General features: G+C 45.0%; 1 protein-coding gene across 4 annotated transcripts in view; it reads right to left on the bottom strand.

The window, feature by feature from the left end:
• Positions 1-19,536, bottom strand: part of LOC120374053 (acyl-coenzyme A synthetase ACSM4, mitochondrial-like) — a 52,392-nt gene continuing 32,856 nt past the window's right edge. For 2 of the 4 annotated variants that reach the window (XM_039493262.1, XM_039493263.1), the window contains exons 2-14: positions 19,177-19,436; positions 18,183-18,393; positions 16,677-16,884; positions 14,857-15,000; positions 13,239-13,395; positions 12,391-12,470; positions 11,045-11,168; positions 10,131-10,211; positions 9,885-9,986; positions 3,633-3,760; positions 3,408-3,507; positions 1,068-1,187; positions 1-479 (exon numbers count right to left, since the gene is read on the bottom strand). In XM_039493262.1, the coding sequence (XP_039349196.1) occupies positions 393-479; positions 1,068-1,187; positions 3,408-3,507; positions 3,633-3,760; positions 9,885-9,986; positions 10,131-10,211; positions 11,045-11,168; positions 12,391-12,470; positions 13,239-13,395; positions 14,857-15,000; positions 16,677-16,884; positions 18,183-18,393; positions 19,177-19,377 (1,743 nt within the window). In that variant the 5' untranslated portion in view covers positions 19,378-19,436 and the 3' untranslated portion in view covers positions 1-392. Of the gene's footprint in view, positions 480-1,067; positions 1,188-3,407; positions 3,508-3,632; positions 3,761-9,884; positions 9,987-10,130; positions 10,212-11,044; positions 11,169-12,390; positions 12,471-13,238; positions 13,396-14,856; positions 15,001-16,676; positions 16,885-18,182; positions 18,394-19,176; positions 19,437-19,536 lie in introns of those variants that run through there. The other 2 variants (XR_005585862.1, XM_039493264.1) reach the window with 2 other exon arrangements.

Genomic DNA, 19,536 nt, shown 5'->3' with positions numbered 1-19,536 from the left:
TCTTGAAAATTTTCCTGGGCTAAGAAAGTTGTTTCCCAACCCATCCTCCCCTATAGATTCCCAAATTCTTATATCTTCCTTTTCAATTCCGGCATCCTCCTTCTCTTTTGTTAGTCATATCCACTCTTTTCCTAAGTGGCCTGATTCAAAGCCTTTTAAAACAATGAGAGCTCCGTGCCCTAAATAAATTATCTCTGTTTTAAAATCTTGTGGGAACGATTATGCACTGACTCTATACGAAAGTTTATCTCCTCTTCTTTTTGTAGTTAATAGTCCCATCCATGCTGCTAATGCTCTTTGTTCACAATATTAGACCAATAGAGAAAAGTGAAAACATGAGACATAGGATGGTAGAAGTGAAAGAAGCTTTGTTCTCGACTGTCCACACGACGCTATGCTCTTCCCCACTCTTTGTTCCTTAATACCTTCCTTTGGATTTTCCCAGCAACTGTTTTTGGCAGCTCTTGAACAAACTCCACCTGTGTGGGGAAAAAATAGGACATTTAGGGCAGGTCCTTTCTGATTTGGGGACGTAGTTCCTTGTGAGCCCTCGGGAAGAACAAAAAACTCCCAAATGAATGTACAAAATAAACTGCTGCCCAGTGGTCAGGACAGGAGACTGGGAGTCAGTGCTGTTGGTACAGCTTTGAGCTTGCTGTGAACCCCTTACTCACACTTGTGCACAGAGCTGTGCAGAAGGGGTTTTTACTACGATCCTGAACACGTTTGTGCTTCGTGGGCTAAAGCTGCGGGGAGGGAGCAGGCTATGGGAGGGAGTTACCAGATCATGTTTTTATAGTGAGGTTCCATTTCCTCTCAATCCTGCCAGCATTGCCCAGTTTACTTGAGTTTTACTCAGGGTGTGAGTGAGCGTGTGTGTGCGCACCCCGCTTCCATTGAGAGACTCCATCATAATGAATTGCATTCAGAGCACGATACAGGCAATGATTTTAATAGACTGTAAAGGAATCGGTGTACTTTTGTCATAAACATGGCTTGATTTCTGAAACACTTAGAAAAGCCATGCTTCGAATATACCCTTTATTTAGCAGGGTGTGGGTACTTGCCTTTCTGGGATATTTGTAGGGAGCAGTAACCTTTTTCACATGCTCCTGCAGCTCCAGAGCTAATTTTTCTGGGTCATGTGATAGAAAAGCAGGATCCAGGACAACAAAAGCTTTCACCACCTGTGCAATAACAGTTACAATGAAAATAAATGGGTGCGTTTAGTCTTCAATAAACAATCAAGGCTGAAAAATGAGAGCATGAAAAAGCCCAAATCCAAAAGACTAATTTGGGTATGAAATTAGACACCTTATTCCATACTATAGCACTTAAATAAGTGCCTTGATTTTCTAAAGTTCAGTGGCTTCGATTAATTCACATTTTGAGCACCCAATTTTGAAAATCTTTGCCTAAGGTGTGAGTTTGAATAGCTATTGGTGGACTAATAATCTTACTTTTACATAGTATCTTTCATTCCAAAGTATCCAAAAATGTTTTACAAACTGCACCCCAGCGTGAAGTGCAGCCACTTCTGAGGTGGAGGATGACAGCTATGTAGCTGACTGGAGCATCATAGAAATAAGCATGATTTAAGTGGATCTATATGGCAGAGAGGCGAAGGGATAAAATCCTCCCCTTTCTCAACTGAAGGGCAAAGTGTGGATTGCTTGTATAGCTACAATGGCAGCTTCTGGGCTGCAGCAATGACTATAGCCCACTGTGTACCTGCTTTGCGTGGTTGGGCCTGTGGATCCACATAGAATTGGACCTACTGGCCATGCTTCCACTAGAGTGGCCACTCATGCATTCCCAGAACACCGGAGCTACCAGTACTTCTGAGAACGGTGTGGGTCCACCCCCTCACTGCATGACCTGTCCCTGCTAGTGGGACCTTATATGTACTGTGCATGTGAGGTCACGGCAGCAGGGGTGGAGCGGCACACTCTTCAAAATGGTGTCCCCCATCCGATACTGGACAAAATCATGTCCAGTTTTCTCTCAGTACTGGATGGGGGACAAACCTCAGAAAAGCCTGCCTGTCTGGTTAAAACTGGATGAATGGCCTGCCTAGCTCCCATCCTGCACCCACGCTGCCCCTTCTAATGTTGCAGAGAGTGCAGTGCAGCTCTCCATAGCCTGCCAGAATCTCTACTGGACAAGACAACCATGGTTTCACTTCCTTTAGAAAGGCCCCAAAAGGCCTCAATGTCAGATAACCTAGTTCAAGAAGAGTAAAAAAGCCTGGTGCAATTTAGCAATTATACTAAGATGCTAAAATCCCTGGGCCAGATCTTGATTTGAGATAAAGTAGTATAGCTACATTGAAATCAGTAGATTATGACTTCAGGAGTGCTATGTCAGTTTGCAACAGCTAAGGCTCTGATCCTTACCTATAGTATCTCTTTATTAGTCTGTATGTTATATTTTGTTTACAGCCTTGTTGTAGACGTGTTGGTCCCAGGATATTAGAGAGACAAGGTGGAGGAGATAATACCTTTTACTGGAACAATTTCTGTTGGTGAAAAAGACAAGCTTTCAAGCTACACAGACCTGAAGAAAAGCTCTCTGTAGCCTGAAAGCTTGTCTCTTTCATCAACAGAAGCTCGTCCAATTAAAGATATTACCTCACCCACCTTGTCTCTCTACATTCTACACTGTGAGAGGTACCATTGCTACAAAGCTTTCCCACATGCTCATTCACTTAAAAAAGAAAACTAGATAACGTCTAGAGTCAGTCAAAATTTTTCATCTGAAACTTTAAAATGAAAAGTGATATATTTTTAAACTGAAAAATTTCAGTTTTTTTTATCCAGTGTTTCAACAAAATGCAGAATTTCAAAATTTAGAATTTTATTTTTCCTTTTTCTCCCTCCCTTTTCTTGGTTGCCACTGAATGCAACAGAATTAATCATGTCCAGGATGGTTCTTTATTTTACTTTTTCTTCCTTTTTTTTCCCACTCTATCTTTTCCAAAGTGGAGGAAGTTTTGAAAAGTGACATTTGCGACACTCTCCTAAAGCTGGGAAAATTTTGAAAAGTTACAGAGCAGGAAAAAAAAAAGCCATTGAATTTAATTAATTTTACTGCTGTCTGTGATAAAAAAGGGAGAAAAGGGTAAACCACAGACAATTTAAAAAAAATCAATTTTTGTTGAAAAAATATGTCACTATTTTTTTGACAAAACAAAATATTGTTCCATGTCAAATTCTGCAGTATGGAAACAAAATTGAAATTCCAAATTTCTTCATAAAATTGTTTGATCTTTTCTAATTATGACACCTAAAACTATATTCCAAGGGTTTTTTTCAGCAACTACAACTCATTCCAAGCAAGTATACTGTGTACAGCAGGAACTCTACATTTCACAGCCAGAGTATGTCTTTCTATAGCAGCCCTTTTACCTCTCCTCTGATAGGATCTGGGCTGCTGGCAACAGCTGATTCTGCGACTGCTGGGTGCTGTATCAAGGCACTTTCTACTTCAAATGGTCCGATACGATATCTAAGAGAGAGCGTTGGCATGAAACTATTAATCTTTTCAAGAAAAAGTTTTTTTAAATTGTATTTTGTGATACTACATAGCAACATTGTAAGACAGGCCTGCAAACCCAGTAGTAATGGACCTACCCTGAAGAATTAATGATATCGTCAGACCTTCCAACAAACCAAAAGTATCCTTCTTCATCCATAATCCCTCTGTCCCCAGTGATATAAAAATTCCCATGCTCTGTGGAGGCAGTTTTTTCTGGGTTATCCTGACAACAATCAAACAACATTTCACACACCTTAACTATCTTTAGTGCAGTGTAATCCATCCATCTTGCTACAGTGCACAGAAATAAAACATGATCATATATTTCCAAGCCCAGTGTATTCCACATACTATTATGATCTGAATTTAAAAATATAGCCACACTGATTAGCACTGTGTTAGAGGGAGAAGGGAAATATGTGTTCCCTCAGAAATTCCCCTCAGCAGAATTAATTATTCAAATATACAGTCTTCCTTCTCAAAAGAGAAATTATTATTTACTACTGCAATGACCCCCAGCAAGGGGTCAGGGGAGGTTTTGAGCTTAGAGTTTCAGTAGCAAAACACAGTTCTCTACCACTTTATCTCAAGGAGTACGTCCACCAGCTACAAGAGTAGTTACCCTCCATGAGGGCTATCCACTGAGGAAGACAACAGGGGACACACTTTACAAGCCTGTTACACTAGCATTAACCTATGAAACATTCTCATTTGTGTAGTCATGTTAGGGTGTAATATGCCATCACCATTTAAAAGACAAAATGATCACTCATGCTTTGAGATTTCAGTACTGTGGTTTGTATACTAATATTTACCTAAGATCACACGCACTTCATCAGGTGTGATGATGTCTTCAACAGAGGGCAGGACAAAAAGACCACATATGCAGGATATAGCTGGAACATGTGCTCTATATTCAAAGGGCCAAAATCTTGGATGGCTTGCATAGGTGCAGGGGAATATGGCATCTCTTAATGTCCCTGGGTGGCTGTGTGGGTGGCAGAGCAGCTTCTGCAGGGCTGCTACATCATTCTCCACCCCTGCCAGCAAATGGAAGGAGTGGAAATTGGTGGAGCACTGAGCATACAGACCAACCAAGCTGTGTTGGTGTGTCAGGCCTGGTCTACACTAGGACTTTAATTCGAATTTATCAGCGTTAATTCGAACTAACCGCTCAACCGTCCACACCAGGAAGCCATTTAATTCGAACTAGAGGGCTCTTTAGTTCGAATTTGGTACTCCACCCCGGCAGGTGGAGTAACGCTAAATTCGCACTTGCTAGCTCGAATTAGGCTTGGTGTGGATGCTAATCGAACTTAGCAGCTCCGGGAGCTATCCCACAGTGCACCACTCTGTTGACGCTCTGGACAGCAGTCCGAGCTTGGATTCTCTGGCCAGCCACACAGGAAATGACCCGCGAAAATTTGAATTCATTTTCCTGTCTGGGCGGTTTGAATCTGACGTTCTGGTTGCACATCGGGGCGAGCTCCGCAGCACCTGCAACGATGCAGAGCTCTCCAGCAGAGGAGTCCGGGCAATCCCAGACTAGAAAGAGGTCCCCAGCATGGACTGACCGGGAAGTCCAGGATCTGATCGCTGTGTGGGGCGAGGAGTCTGTGCTCTCGGAGCTGCGCTCCAACAAGCGGAACGCGAAGACCTTCGAGAAGGTCTCTAAAGCCATGAAAGACAAAGGATACAGCCGGGATGCGATGCAGTGCCGCGTGAAAGTGAAGGACCTAAGACAAGGGTATCAAAAAGTCAGAGCGGCAAACGGACGCTCCGGAGCCCAGCCCCAGACATGCCGCTTCTACGAGGCACTGCATGCCATTCTAGGTGGGTCTGCCACCAGTGCCCCACCAGTGACGGTGGACTCCGAGGACGGAATAGTGTACCGGGACAGTTCCCCCTCCCTGTTCGCCGATGGGGAAGATGAGGAAGGGTCTTTAGAGGACGGCGCAGGCGACATCGAACCCACTCCCGCTTTCCCTGACAGCCAGGATCTCTTCATCACCCTCACAGAGATCCCCTACCAACCGTCCCCGCCCGTTAACCAGGACTCGGAATCAGGGGAAGGATCAGGCGGTAAGTGCTACAAACAGGGAAACATTTATTTTTTTAAGAAACAGGGATTTATATAAAAAATAGAAATACTATATAAACATTTTTAAATATGAAACTAAACAAACAGCAGGTCTACACAAACAGCAATGGAGCAATAGTCCTCTGGGGATATTTCAAAAAAGCTCTCAGAGAGCAGCTGGAAAAGCCTCAGCAAGAGGTTTCTTGGGAGAGGTGCTTTATTGGGTGCTCCGTTGAAGCACACTCTTCCGCCATGCCATCCTCAGGTAGAGGGGACCATCGCCTCTACGAGCATGGCAGCGTAGGGTCCTGGTCTGTGCAGGGCTTCTATTAACATCCGCTCTCTCTGTGCGCCTGACACGCCTCAGGGTGATGTCGTTGTGGAAGTGCTGCATCTAATTAGTGGAATTAGTGTACTGTTACTATTGTGCATGGTAGACTTTTACTTTGCATAAGAATGACCCTCGCTTAACAGAGTTTTACTTTGCATAAGAATGACCCTCGCTTAACAGAGTTTTACTTTGCATAAGAATGACCCTCGCTTAACAGCCACTTGTGGCAGGCCTCAGAGGAAAAGCATACAGGGGTCTTTCCCGTTCACTGGCGGGAGATGCCGCATAACGCTCATCTTTTCTGCTTTGCACATTGCCTCCAGCAGGAGAGCACAGCTAAGCACTAACTGATAAGCACTCTGTACTGTAAGGCTTACCAGGACTTTGTGCAAGAGGGATGCAGCTGTCTCTCCTCGCTTGTGCGCTCTCCAGTGCAATGGCGCCGCCAATGAGAGCGTATTCCGAAATCTCGGACTAGTTCTGAGATCTCCTGAGACTTGGTTCCCTCTTTGGTCTTGTTCACTGAAACTGACTAGACTGTGTTTACTGTTGGCAAACATGTATGTGTTCAAGGAAATCACCTACTTTTTCACATCACACAGCTTCGGCTCCTTCCCGGACTGCCCCGCCATCTCCCTGCAGAGGCTGGCTCGGATTAGACGCAGAAAGAAAAAGACAAGGGACGACATGTTCCAGGAACTGATGGCCAGCTCCAGAGCGGAGGCGGCAGAGCAGAGACAGTCGAGGAGAGCCTGTGTCAGCAGCATCGCACACACCTGGAACGGGAGGATAGGTGGCGGCAGGAAGACCAGCAGGCGACTCAAACGCTGCTTGGTCTAATGAGGGAGCAAACGGACACGCTCCGGCGCCTTGTAGATGTTCTGCAAGACCGCAGTCAGGAGGAGAGAGCCCCCCTGCAGTGCATCTGCAACCGCCCTCCAACGCCAAGAAGTCCTGTCCCCCCCTCACCCAAAGTGACAAGACGGAGGGGCGGTAGGGGCCGTGAGAACTGTCCCTGCACCGCAGCACACCGATAATGTTAGAGACAACTGTCGCGCTGTAAATTTGTACAAGCTCTTTCTTTACAGCATCAACCAGTCCCAACTCCAAGTTCAAACCCCCCACTGTGTATTACATTATTAAAAGCGGTTTGGTGTTACTGACTGTTTCCGTCACGTTTCTGGTGTCAGAAGACTTTCTGTTGTTCTGTGGGGGGGGGGGGGTAATTGTAATGTCACTGCATAGCCCACAGTGCCATGCTACAGACTTGGCTGCAGGGTCAACTGCAGGGCACACACAGACTGCAGTCACTAGGCACCAGGGACAGTCTGTGTGGTGTATGCTGCCCCGGGTCTTTCCTTGAGGTGTATGCTTGTGCAGGGTCCTGGTGCCTGACATCCCCGAATGTAAAGGCAGGCTTCCCTTCACATGCATTTGGACCGTAGTCACGATCCTCCCCGGTGCCCCGAGCCCCAAAAATAGACCTCATCCAGGGGCAGATACTCACCCTTCCCCCACACCCCTCACCCCTTCCAACGCCCAAACCCACAGCCGTCATGGTAACCCCTATCCAAGGACGGCACCCCGCGCCTTCCTGCAAACCCACCCATCAGTGCACACCTTAACCAGCACAGAATGCTTCCATGTTTCAACGAATAAACAGAAATGAAAAGTCAACGAAAGATTTATTATTAATTACTAAAACATGTCCTTAGTTTTAAAACGTCCTTGGGAAGTGGGGAAAACTTGGTTTATGATCAGGCTCTCTTAAAATCAAGTGGACAGTCACAGGTTACCCTGCTCTGCGAGGAAACTCGCTTTCAAAGCCTCCCTGATGCATATCGCTTCCGCTGGGATATTCTCTCAGCACGGGTGTCTGGCTGATCGTAAACAGCAGCCAGGCGATTTGCCTCAACCTCCCAAGCGGCCAAAAAGGTCTCGCCCTTGCTCTCACAGAGATTGTGGAGCACACAGCAAGCAGCAATAACTACGGGGATATTCTTTCGCTGATGTCCGAGCGAGTCAGTAAGGTCCGCCATCTCCCTTGAGACGTCCGGAAGCACACTCCACCACCATTCTGCACTTGCTCAGCCGGTAGTTGAAGAGTTCCTTTTCAGTGTCCAAGGCGCCTGTATAGGGCTTCATGAGCCAGGGCATTAGCGGGTAGGCCGGGTCCCCGAGGATCACTGTAGGCATCTGCACATCCCCAACCGTTATTTTGTGGTCCGGGAAGAAAGTGCCTGCCTGGAGGCGTCTAAACAGACCAGAGTTCCTGAACACACGCGCGTCATGAACCTTGCCCGCCCACCCGACGTTGATGTTGGTAAAACGTCCCCTATGGTCCACCACAGCTTGCAGCACCATTGAAAAGTAGCCCTTTCGGTTAATGTACTCGCTGGCCTGGTGGGCTGGTGCCAGGATAGGGATGTGAGTCCCATCTATAGCCCCACCGCAGTTTGGGAATCCCATCGCGCGAAGCCATCTATGATGGCCTGGACATTTCCGACAGTCACTACCTTTGAGAGCAGTTGCTCAACGATTGCGTGGGCTACTTGAATGACAGCAATCCCCACGGTAGATTTGCCCACGCCAAAGTGGTTCGCTACTGACCGGTAGCTGTCTGGCGTGGCAAGTTTCCAGAGGGCTATGGCCACTCGCTTCTGCACAGTCAGGGCTGCTCGCATCCTTGTGTCCTGGCGCTTCAGGGCAGGGGACAGCAAGTCACACAGTTCAAGGAAAGTGTCCTTACGCATCCTGAAGTTTCGCAGCCACTCTGTGTCATCCCAGACCTGCAGCACTATGCGGTCCCACCAGTCTGTGCTTGTTTCCCGGGCCCAGAATCGCCGTTCCACACCATGAACTTGACCCATTGCCACCATGATCTCCACTGCCCGGCGTACCCTGCTTTGTGAGAGGTCTGCGCCACTCTCCTCACCGTGCTGCCGGAGCCTCCTCGCCCGGTTTCTCAGCATCTGACTGTGGAAGAGGTGGACGATAACGTGCGAGGAGTTGACAACGGCCATAAGTGCAGCGATGATCGCAGCGGGCTCCATGCTCGCAGTGCTGTGGCGTCCGCGCTGTAACCGACCAGAGAAGGGCGCGAACAGATTTCCCGCCGGCGCTTTCAAGGAAGAGAGGGAGGGCGGGATTGACGGTTCAATGACGACACATTTTTCCCCCCAGCATGCATTGGGGTGAAATCCCACAATTCCAATGGGCAGCGGGGAGTGCGGGAACTGTGGGATAGCTTCCCACAGTGCACCGCTTCCAAAGTCGAAGCTGGCCCCGTGAATGTGGACTCAGAAGTTCGAATTTGTGTATTTAGTATGGATACACAAATTCGACTTATTAAGGTCGAATCCACAAATTCGACTTAAGTAGATTCGAAATAGTCCTGTAGTGTAGACAAGCCCTCAGGGATGTATGCTGTGCCAGACAGAGATCTAGAATAGCGTGCTGCCTGCCCCAACTCATAGCAAGGAGGAAACTGTAGGCAGACTGGGACTCTTGGGGTATGTCTATACTGCAATAAAACACCCGCAACTGGCTCATGTCAGCTACTCAGGCTGTGGGCTCAGACTATGGGGCTATAAAATTAAAGTGTAGATGTTTGGGGTCAGGTTGGAGCCTGGGCTCTGGGACCCTTCCCCCTTGCAGGGTCCCAGAGCCTAGGCATCTACACCACAATTAAACAGCCCCATAGCCGGAATCCAGGGAACCTGAGTCAGCTGACAAGGGCCAGCTGTGGGTTTTTAATTGCTACGTAGACATACCCTAAGAGACCTTGTGAACCTTTGGGGTGAAATCCTGGCCCCATTCAAGTCAAAGGAAATTTTGCCATTGATTTCAATAGAACCAGGATTTAACCTATGGACTTCTTAATATGTCTGGTAAGTGGCATGAAACTTTTCTGAATATAATAAGAAGTCTCCTTACTAAATACTGAGAGAAAAGACAAAATGGCCTTGTAGGTTTGATTCGGATGGCAATGTTTCCTTCTTCTCCTCGAGGCAAAATATCACCCTGGTCATCTACAACCTGCAGGAAGAAAAACATGATTGTTTTGACCGGCCCAATGTAATTTATTTACAATTCACAACTATAATAGGAGGAGACAAGGATAAGAACTATTTTCCTCTCATATTTTAGATAGAGTTCAGCCAGGAAAATGTATCAACATACCTGAACATCGTAAGGTGGAGATGCCTTTCCCATGGAGCCTGGTTTAATTTTCATTCCTTTCACGTTGGCACATATTGTTACCTGTATAATACATGGTTTTTTATTTGTGCAACATAGTAGAGTTCTTAGTGATTTTAATCTAGCCAACAATGTTCACATGATAACTTTTGAGGGCCAACTCCATGTCACCTCTTCTGAGTATTTGTATGAGGAGAAAACAAAATTGCCAAGTGGCACACAAAACTTTTCTGTTCCCACAAACCCACTCCCAGCAAGAGAGACCAGTTGATGGCGCAGCATCGCTGTCAAGAGGCATCATCCACACATTTCAGTGCACGTTTCCCACCTCCACTATGCACCTCCCCTGCTGAGATTGCTTGTGTACCTGGCTGGCTGTGCAGGTGGTTCTCTGGACACACCTCAACTTTCCAGAAAATGGATGTAAAGGGACCTGGTCTTGCAGCATTAGTGTGTGTCCACTTTGAAGATAAAACTAAAGAAGGGCTGAATTTGGCCCTAGGTATTTTTGTTATGTTCAGACACTAAATTTCTATATACACAAATCTTGCTATGAAGCTGGCTTTCTGTTTTCTATTGCAATTCAAATATGGCACGTGAGTTTTTGTAGCTAATTACTTCTAGTTTCTCTTTCTCAAAGTGTTACTCCTCTTCATTAGGTGTAATTCTGTGGCCTGTGTTATGCAGGGGGTCAGATTTGATAATCATAATGGATCATTCAGGCTTTCAAATCTATAAGTCTAGTTGTTACGTTGATTACCTAATTCAGCTACAGCTTCCTTAACAACCTTGAACTAAGTAAATTCCTGCCCTTTCCCATGGTTTTGCCAGATGCATTGTGACCCCGTAAAGTTACACTGTTAGAGGTTACCATGTGATAATTAGTGCAGACGTACTGTTTCCGTCTGGCCATAGCCTTCATAGATATCCAGACCTGTTTGGGTTTTCCATTGCTTCATCACTTCTGGATTGAGCGGCTCCCCTCCAGTCACACAATGACGCAGACTCATGAATTTGTAACTCGAGAGGAACAGAAAACAATAAGAATCAATAACCCTACAGTTTTCAAAGCACTGCAAATGGTTTTAGCTGGTCAATCTCCCTCAATTATAAACTGTTGACACATGCCTCCAACCTCAAGTGCCATTGTGGAACATTTAAATCATCATCATGCCGTAGAAGGTTATACTTTGACTCTTAGATCATCTTAGGTCCTGATCCAGTTTCCAATGAAGTCAATGCAAAGCTTCCATTTGCTTCAATGGTACCAGGATGGGGATCCCTTGCAAATGAAACGTTCGTGGAGGTCAACAGGAAAAAAAAAGAGCAGCTGTTTCTTGGAAGAGCTAACTCAAGAAAACACAGCAGATCTCAGCAAACTTATGCCACTGAACAAGCATACTATGACAGTGAAGAAGAGCAGAGGGCTTGTATGGCTGTGCTCAGAAAAGTAACCCGCCGGTACCAAGATCTCTCACACCATTGTGTGGTTTGTTCTACACACTGGTGGCCAAAGAAGTGCCGACAATATTGATTTCCTAAAAACAAAGGGAAGTTTGAAGAGGCTGCTGTTGGCAGCGCAGAACTTTGATTCATTTCCAACAGCGGAGTCAACTGTGGCAGAACTAAAACATATATGCAAGTCCTGCTCTTCCAGCTACAAGTCCCTAGAAAGCCAGGATGAGCTCTGAACAAACTGCATATGTTATCCAGTGTGTAACAACTGCTAGGAACACATATGTACCACATCCATTTGAGTTGAATATTTCTAGAGAATAGCATATCACGGGATACAACTTCCAAATAAATATCAATTTGTGAGTGGCCAATTTAACTGCTCATTTTACTTTCAAATGTATGGGACAAATTCTGCCTTACACAGGTATAACTCTCACCCAGTCTTGCCTAAAAGTTGGCCATAACTTGCCTCAAGCTACCTCTGGGCCTTAAAACAATCTCATGTTTGAAGGTAGCTGCACTTGCCCAAACTGGCTTGGTTCGTCCTTATTGTCTTTCCAAAGATTTGCTCCCATATTACACAGGAACTGAATTCGTAGGGTTTTTATTGGCTCTAGGATTCCAGCACAACATTTTCTCTTGTTAGAATGACCCCTTAACAAGGTGCCATTTAAAGCAGAAAATAAAACAAAAACAATGTAGTGAACCAAACAACGAGACCTGTCCTATCACTAAAAATGTGTCTCTTTCTATTTACCATTACCAATAAGCAGATGTATGGTACCTGGTAAGACCGTGCTGCACAAGCATGCAGTAGGCAGTTGGTGCTGTGCAGAAAGTGGTTATGGGATACCTTGAGAGAGTCTGGAAAAATTAAAAATTGGAAAGTTACCATACTGAACAGAAAGGATGGATTGGGGCCTGATCCTGCAAGTGTGTGAGTGGCTAATGGGGCTATGAGTGCCATAGAAAACACCATCCTATTCTGATTTAGTCTGTTCCATTCAGGTTCCTATACCGCACCTACCACTGTGGAACTGGAGTGCCTAAAATTTTAAACGTAGTGGCCAAATTCACAGTGGGGAAGAATTTGGCCCTCAACTTCAGTAAGGAAAGCCAGTGAGGTCTGTATCATTCAGTCCTGTTGCCGTAGCAGTTAAAAGTATTCACCCTCAGACAGTCACGAAGAGGTTAATGATCACACTGAATATCCGGTGTTTCTAATGTCAGGGCTGCTAATTATTACCCAGGACTATGTTCCAGATTCAAGGAAAAGCCCTGATCACTGGATGAGCCTTTCCCAGCCATGTACTTGGTAAAACAGGCTGTCCTGTGTACAGAAGATGCTGATGTGGAGGGGCGTGGGCTCTGTGGCTGGCTCCTTGACACACAACAGGGACAAGTGGGCCCATCAGCCACGGTTTGAAAATCCAGGGTGAGAGGCTGCATGTAGGACATTGCCTGCCCCTTTCCTCAGAAGGCACTAAAAATAAGGGAACCTGGTGCTGTTGGGGGGAGAAGGGGGAGAGTGGTATTTATGAGGGTCAGTGTGTACTTGATTCTGAATTGTCTGGATCTGCTTCACCTATGCAAAATAGAAATAAAATCCGCAGTGTGAACTGTTATTCTTACATTCGCAATAGTTGTTGGTTCAAACCGTGGCATGCTGTGTATAAAGACACATGATCCGCTACTCCAGGGAATAAAAACGCTGCTCCAGGCTGCCTTGACCCAGCCTGTGTCTGACGTGTTCCAGAATATATCTGAGGGAGTCAGATTCAGCCAGTACCTGATAATGCAGAGGGAAAGAATTTATCTATTGTCAGAGGCTGTCGCGTGCAGCACGAAAGAGTGGAATGCAGGTTACAAGATAATAAGGAAAAGGGGCTGGAGGCCTCATTTAGAAGATGTGGTGTCAGCAAGCCACATTCACTGAACAGCACAAAGTTCAAAAGAAATGAAATTTGATCGTAAAGATCCTTCCTCCCCCCCTCTCTTGGGCTCCCTCCTCTTTTCTTTCTCTCTCTCTCTTCATGTTTCAGATTTACTGTTTTCTTCTAGAATGTGTTATTTACAGCAGTGGGCTCGAGCCAGAAAGCCTGCATCTAGCTCCAGAGCTGAATGCGCCATTTGGAGACTTTTCCCTTCCTAGATCAGAGAAAGCAGCTAAACCACAGGCTCTTTCTCTAGGAACCTGAAGGAAATGGCTTCTATTGACTCTCTCAGTCATATGGTTATCAATAAAGTTGAAACTCAAAATAAAATGAGAAGCCTCAGAATGATAGATAACCAGACAGGGCTGCTTCAAAGCTCACTGAAGTCCATAGGAGTGTTTCTATTACAATCACCTTTGGATCAGGACCAGGGCGCATAAGACGTTTTCATTCAAGCTTCACAAGTACAGGTTACACTCCAAACATGGCTGATCCCAAGTGTATATGAGATTCAACCCTAGTGTTTTGCACAGTGACTCTAGTATTCCCCATACTTGACGTTCAGCACCAATGTTCTTTTGGGTAACAGATATAGCCTGATTTCCAGAGGTGCTCTCAATGACATCATTCGGACCTGAGCGCTCCACACTTTTGAAGACCTCTGCACATGACCATGTTTTCTTCTTGTATTGTCTAACATGTGTCTCACCTCTTATTTCAATTAAAAGAATATTCCAATAATGCACAATAGCTGGAAATAAAGGTAATGCAGCTATAAACAGAAGAAAGAAAGAAAGAAACAGGCCAATATCTCTTCTTCACTCAAGAGGTGGATAATTTGGGGTGACATTTTGCCTGCGATTTGCGAGATTTTTTTAAAATTTTCATGACATTTCACCCTCCCCATGAAGCAAAAATCAAAAGGCAAGATCCTTAGTTGGTGTAAATCAGCACAGAGCCATTGGTTTCAACCAAGCTATGACGATTTATACCAGTTGAGGATCTGTCCCAGAAAACTTTAGTTTTAAGGAAATGCCCATGTGCTATTCAAAAATTGAGCTTTATCCTGTTTTTCTGCAAGTGGAATAGCCCACTTACCCTGTTCCTTGGGTGACAAATCATGATTGCTGATGATCTGAATTACAATATTTTGCTGCAAAACGCTTTTCATTGTGGTTTTAAGGGAGAGGGGAAAGCAGGTTTCTTTGCTATTGAAATATCTAATTTTATAAGGCTTTTACTGTCACTGCCTCCTTTCCCTCCAACAAGGGATCTTATCACTAAATCAGACTCTTAGGAGCAGTTAGGGGTTATACCTGCCACTGACTGTAAATCCTATGCCGTAACTACTGTGGGAATGTTCAGCCATTTTGGGAGGTCCTGTGCTTCCACTGGTAAAATAGATGAGCATTGGGTCTCGACTCTTTGTCTTGATGCAGTTATGGTCAGCCGGTGCCACCCTGTGGAACACACAATTCCTAACAGTGACTATATGCACGCTTTTCTACAAGAGCCCACAATATTTGCTACGGTTCAGACAGTAACAGAGCAATGCTGGGCTCGGTTACTAGTCTTACAAAAGAACCCGCTGCACCAGGTCTGACTCTGTAGAATACAGCAATACAGACTAACTCTGGGGATTCTGCTATTCACAGACACGGTGCCTCCATGTGTGAGCTCATGCAATCTAAGATATGAGAACCAATGGCATATTCTAATGGCTTTTTCTATAATTATTTACTCAGAGAGGTCCAGGGGCTCAAAGCTGAACAGAACTCACTAAGAAAAAACAGTCACAGCCCCACAGAACTCACAGTCTAAGGGGATTTTTCCACTGACTTCAGTGGGCTTTGGATTGAGCTCTAAAAGACAGGCACAGAAAAGATATGTTGCAAAGGGAGGCTTCGGGGTTGTAAATTGCTCTTCTGTGGGCACTGTAGAAACAGCAGCAAGCTGTGAGTCTGCGTGCGGTGGTCTGACAAGAAGGCAGGCAGGTTGCTGCACTCACATGAGATAACCGGGACAAAGGTGTGGAATGGGAGAGGGAAATGAATGGGGCTTTGTGGCTGGTGGTGTTTACATAATGGAGCCTGGGGAACATGCAAAGACAGAAGCTTTAAGGCACAGGCCACGACAGAGCTCTTCAGGGCCCTGAAGGCAAGGAGGAGAAATTAAAGTTAATGCAGTAACTAGAGTGAGTGAGTGGAGGGATGGCAAAGCTTTTCATTCAAATCTTCCAAGGGGAGCAGCGGGGGCAAAAATCCTAAATCAAGACTGAGCTTGATAAATTTATGGAGGGGATGGTCTGATAAGACTGCCTACAATGGCATGTAGCTGATCTGCGGCTGCTGGAAGCAATATCTCCAATGGTCTGTGATGAGATGCTAGATGGGGAGGGCTCTGTGTTACTACAGAGAATTCTTTCCCAGATGTTGGCTGGTGGGTCTCACCCACATGCTCGGGGTCTAACTGATCACCATATTTGGGGTTGGGAGGAAATTTTCCCCTGGGGTCAGATTGGCTGAGACCCTGGAGGTTTTTTGCCTTCCTCTGCAGCATGGGGCATGAGTCCCTTGCAGGTTTAAACTAGTGTAAATGGTGGATTCTCTGTATCTTGAAGTATTTAAATCATGATTTGAGGACTTCAGTAATTCAGCCAGAAGTTAGGGGTCTATTACGGGAGGGGCTGGGTGAGGTTCTGTGGCCTGCGATGTGCAGGAGGTCAGACTAGATCAGGGGTTCTCAAACTTCATTGCACCGTGACCCACTTCGGCCAACAAAGTGACTACATGACTTGGAGGAGGTGGGGGGCAGGAGCCCAAGCCCAGCTGCCCCCGGGAGGAAGAGGAGGCTGCAGCCCAAGCTCCACTGACCTGGGTGAGGGTGGGGCTTGGGCTTCAGCTTCTGCCCTGAGTCCCAGCAAGCCTAATGTTGGCCCTGGTGACTCCATTAAAATGGGTTCAGGACCCACTTTGGGTCCCGACCCACAGTTCAAGAACCACTGGACTAGATGATCATGATAGTCCCTTCCGACCTTAAAGTCTATGCTAGAAATGGATTCCTCGTCAGTATCTAACTGATACACCTTGCTTTTGTTTACTCTCATAGTGACATTGCTAAAAACACTGATACCTACTTGAGTAGCTCTTGGAAATTCAGCCACCCATCCTTGCTGCCTTCAGAAACAATTAGCTTGGTTTTCAGAAACTGGCAGTCAGGCATGACAGAATCCACTGCAGGTGCCAGTGTGTCATTGGTAATGATGCACTTGGCCTTCGAAGCCTGGAGTCTATAGAAAATGTCTTTGGCTGTTAATTGGGATGTTCCTGGAATAAAGACAATTCCTAGAAAAAAGAGCAACAATGTTATTTTTCTAAATTGGGGATGAATTTTTAAAATGTTTTTAGCGAGGTGATAGTAGGCACACCAGCCTCAGAGAAATGGAGTCACTTATAAAGAGCCCACCCCTTAAAGAACACACATGAAGGTCAAATTTATGATATGATGGCAAAGTCCACATTAAGAATGAACAAGCAATTATTTTAGATCATGAGTAGAGATGGGCCCAAGTTACCAACTCTCAGTCAAGATCTTGAATACAACAAAGCTGAAGATGTTTAGAGCTGGGGTTTGATGCAGCCCATTTAAGAACATAAGAACGGCCATACTGGGTCAGACCAAAGGTCCATCTAGCCCAGTATCCTGTCTTCTGGATACTGAAGCCAATGCCAGGTGCCCCAGAGGGAATGAATAAGTAATCAGCAAGTGATCTATTCCCCGTTGCTCATTCCCAGCTTCTGGCAAATATTTAAAAGATTACCTCCTCTGTATTACATACAACAGTCCTATTCATACACCCCAGAATTATATCAGCCTTTGTTGCAACTGCATCACATTGTTGACTCATTTGTGATCCACCATAACGCCCAGATCTTTTTCAGCAGTACTACTGCCTAGCCAGTGATTCCCCATTTTGTATTTATGCATTTGGTTTTTCCCTACCTTTGCACTTGTCTTTGCTGAATTTCATCTTGTTGATTCTCAATCAAATCCATTCTCAATTTATCAAGGTCCTTTTGAATTCTAACCTCTCAGCTTGGTGTCATCCACAAATTTGATAAGCACACTGTCCACTCCATTATCCAAATCATTAATGAAACTATTGACGAGTACTGGGCCCAGGACAGACTGGTACTATTCAATACGTTCATTAATGAATCGGATGATGGAGTGGACAGCATGCTTATAAAATCTGCAGATGACACAACATTTGCAAAATTATAACAGCGATGTGTTAGCCCAAATTGTTTAACTGTTTGGTTATATCAAATTAATATATTCTGCTTTCAGTTATAATACAATTGGCCAAATCTGGCTTTTAATTGAAGCCACTGGGGGTGGCATGGTTATAACAGAGGGCTCCATATTTGTACAGCTTCTATTACAGGGGGGTCTTGGTCTATGACTGGGGTTCTGAGGCACTACTGCAGTACAAAGGAACAATACTACTACTAATAATTAGGCATATTGGCTTAGCAAATTCATTAATTTACATACTCTTATTAATTTGGTGATTTTCAGATCTCTTTAGTTTATTTTCATTCTCCACCACATTCAGTAATATCAAAATATTTTTACTAACCTGTTCGCATACAAGCCACATTCAGTAACCACCACTCTGGTATCCGAGGTAGAATCACTATTATTCGGTCTCCTCTTTGCAATCCACATGGGTCAGAGAGCACATTGGCTGCTTTTCTGGACAGAAATCCCAGCTCCTCAAAGCTCCACTTCACCTCATCTCCCTTATCATTTATCCACCAGAAAGCTGCAGTCGTGGGTCTCTTCCCATCCTAACAGAAAACTCAAGAAGTTAAAATAAGCAATGAAATATGAAATGGTTTAATGTAACGTTATAACCCAAAGGTTCAATTCTGATCATTTCATGTATATCTGGGAGTTCACTATGGAGATCCAGTCTAACCCCTGGTGTATATGTCACACACAGTTTTCTGTTCCATAATCTTTATAACTAATATGGCATCATCTTGGTCTCAGATGGGTTTGCGTCCATACTCATGTAATAACCAATGGAAGGTACAGCTGCTAGACAACAACAGTGGCATCAGGCAGCCAGTCTACGTTAGAACAGCGCTTGTGTTGTTCTGACTCAGAACAGGAGACCAGAGCTGCCCAGAATGGCACAAAAGTCAGGAGAGTCTAAGGATGAGCTTTACACCACTTTTGTACCCATCCCAGCCTGTACTTTGTGCATTTCAGCCAGACCCAGCGTCAGGCCCCTACTGTCACCCTACATAGATTCATCCATTTTAAGGCCAGAAGGGACCATTAGGATTATTTAGTCTGACACTGAGAAAGAACAAGAACAAGGACCACACGTAACTAGTGGGCTGATCCCTTATTGTTACAGAGCGATAGAGAGATCACAGTGTATCTAACATTAAAAGGCGAATTATCTTTTGTAGCTGATGCCTTAAAGATACAAAGATTTCTGAGACAGAAAAGAAAATAAAGGATCCGTTCTTCTGCAGGTGCAAATCAGCATATCTCTTCTATAGTTGATTTACACCCCCTGAAGATCTGGCCCAATATCTGTGATGTAAAAGAACTGCTACCTTTTCCAGCTGAGACCATTTGTCTAGGACATCACTTGCAAAGTTGAAGTGTTCTGGCAGTTCCTGTTCACACCGGTTTATAGATTCATAGTGTGAAACAATCTGAGACACAAGACGCCTGTTATCTTTGTGGAATAATCTAGAAGGTGACTGGGGAGTCCACACGGACTGGAGGATTCGTAATTTAAATAAAGTCTTCATGATGCTGATTTATCCAACTATGTGAAAATGTCAATGAATATTCGTGGTGGATCATTCATCTGCAATGGAAAAAACAAACAACAAAAACCAACAGCCACATCCTGAAAGCTGTCTAATAAGCACAGTGGGACAAGTTAATGCAAACAGAATACAAACTAT

This window comes from Mauremys reevesii, linkage group 10 (assembly GCF_016161935.1).
Source record: "Mauremys reevesii isolate NIE-2019 linkage group 10, ASM1616193v1, whole genome shotgun sequence".
In the NCBI taxonomy this organism is placed as follows: domain Eukaryota; kingdom Metazoa; phylum Chordata; order Testudines; family Geoemydidae; genus Mauremys; species Mauremys reevesii.
Note: the sequence above shows the minus strand (reverse complement) of the source record. Positions and strands in the feature narration are given on the sequence as shown.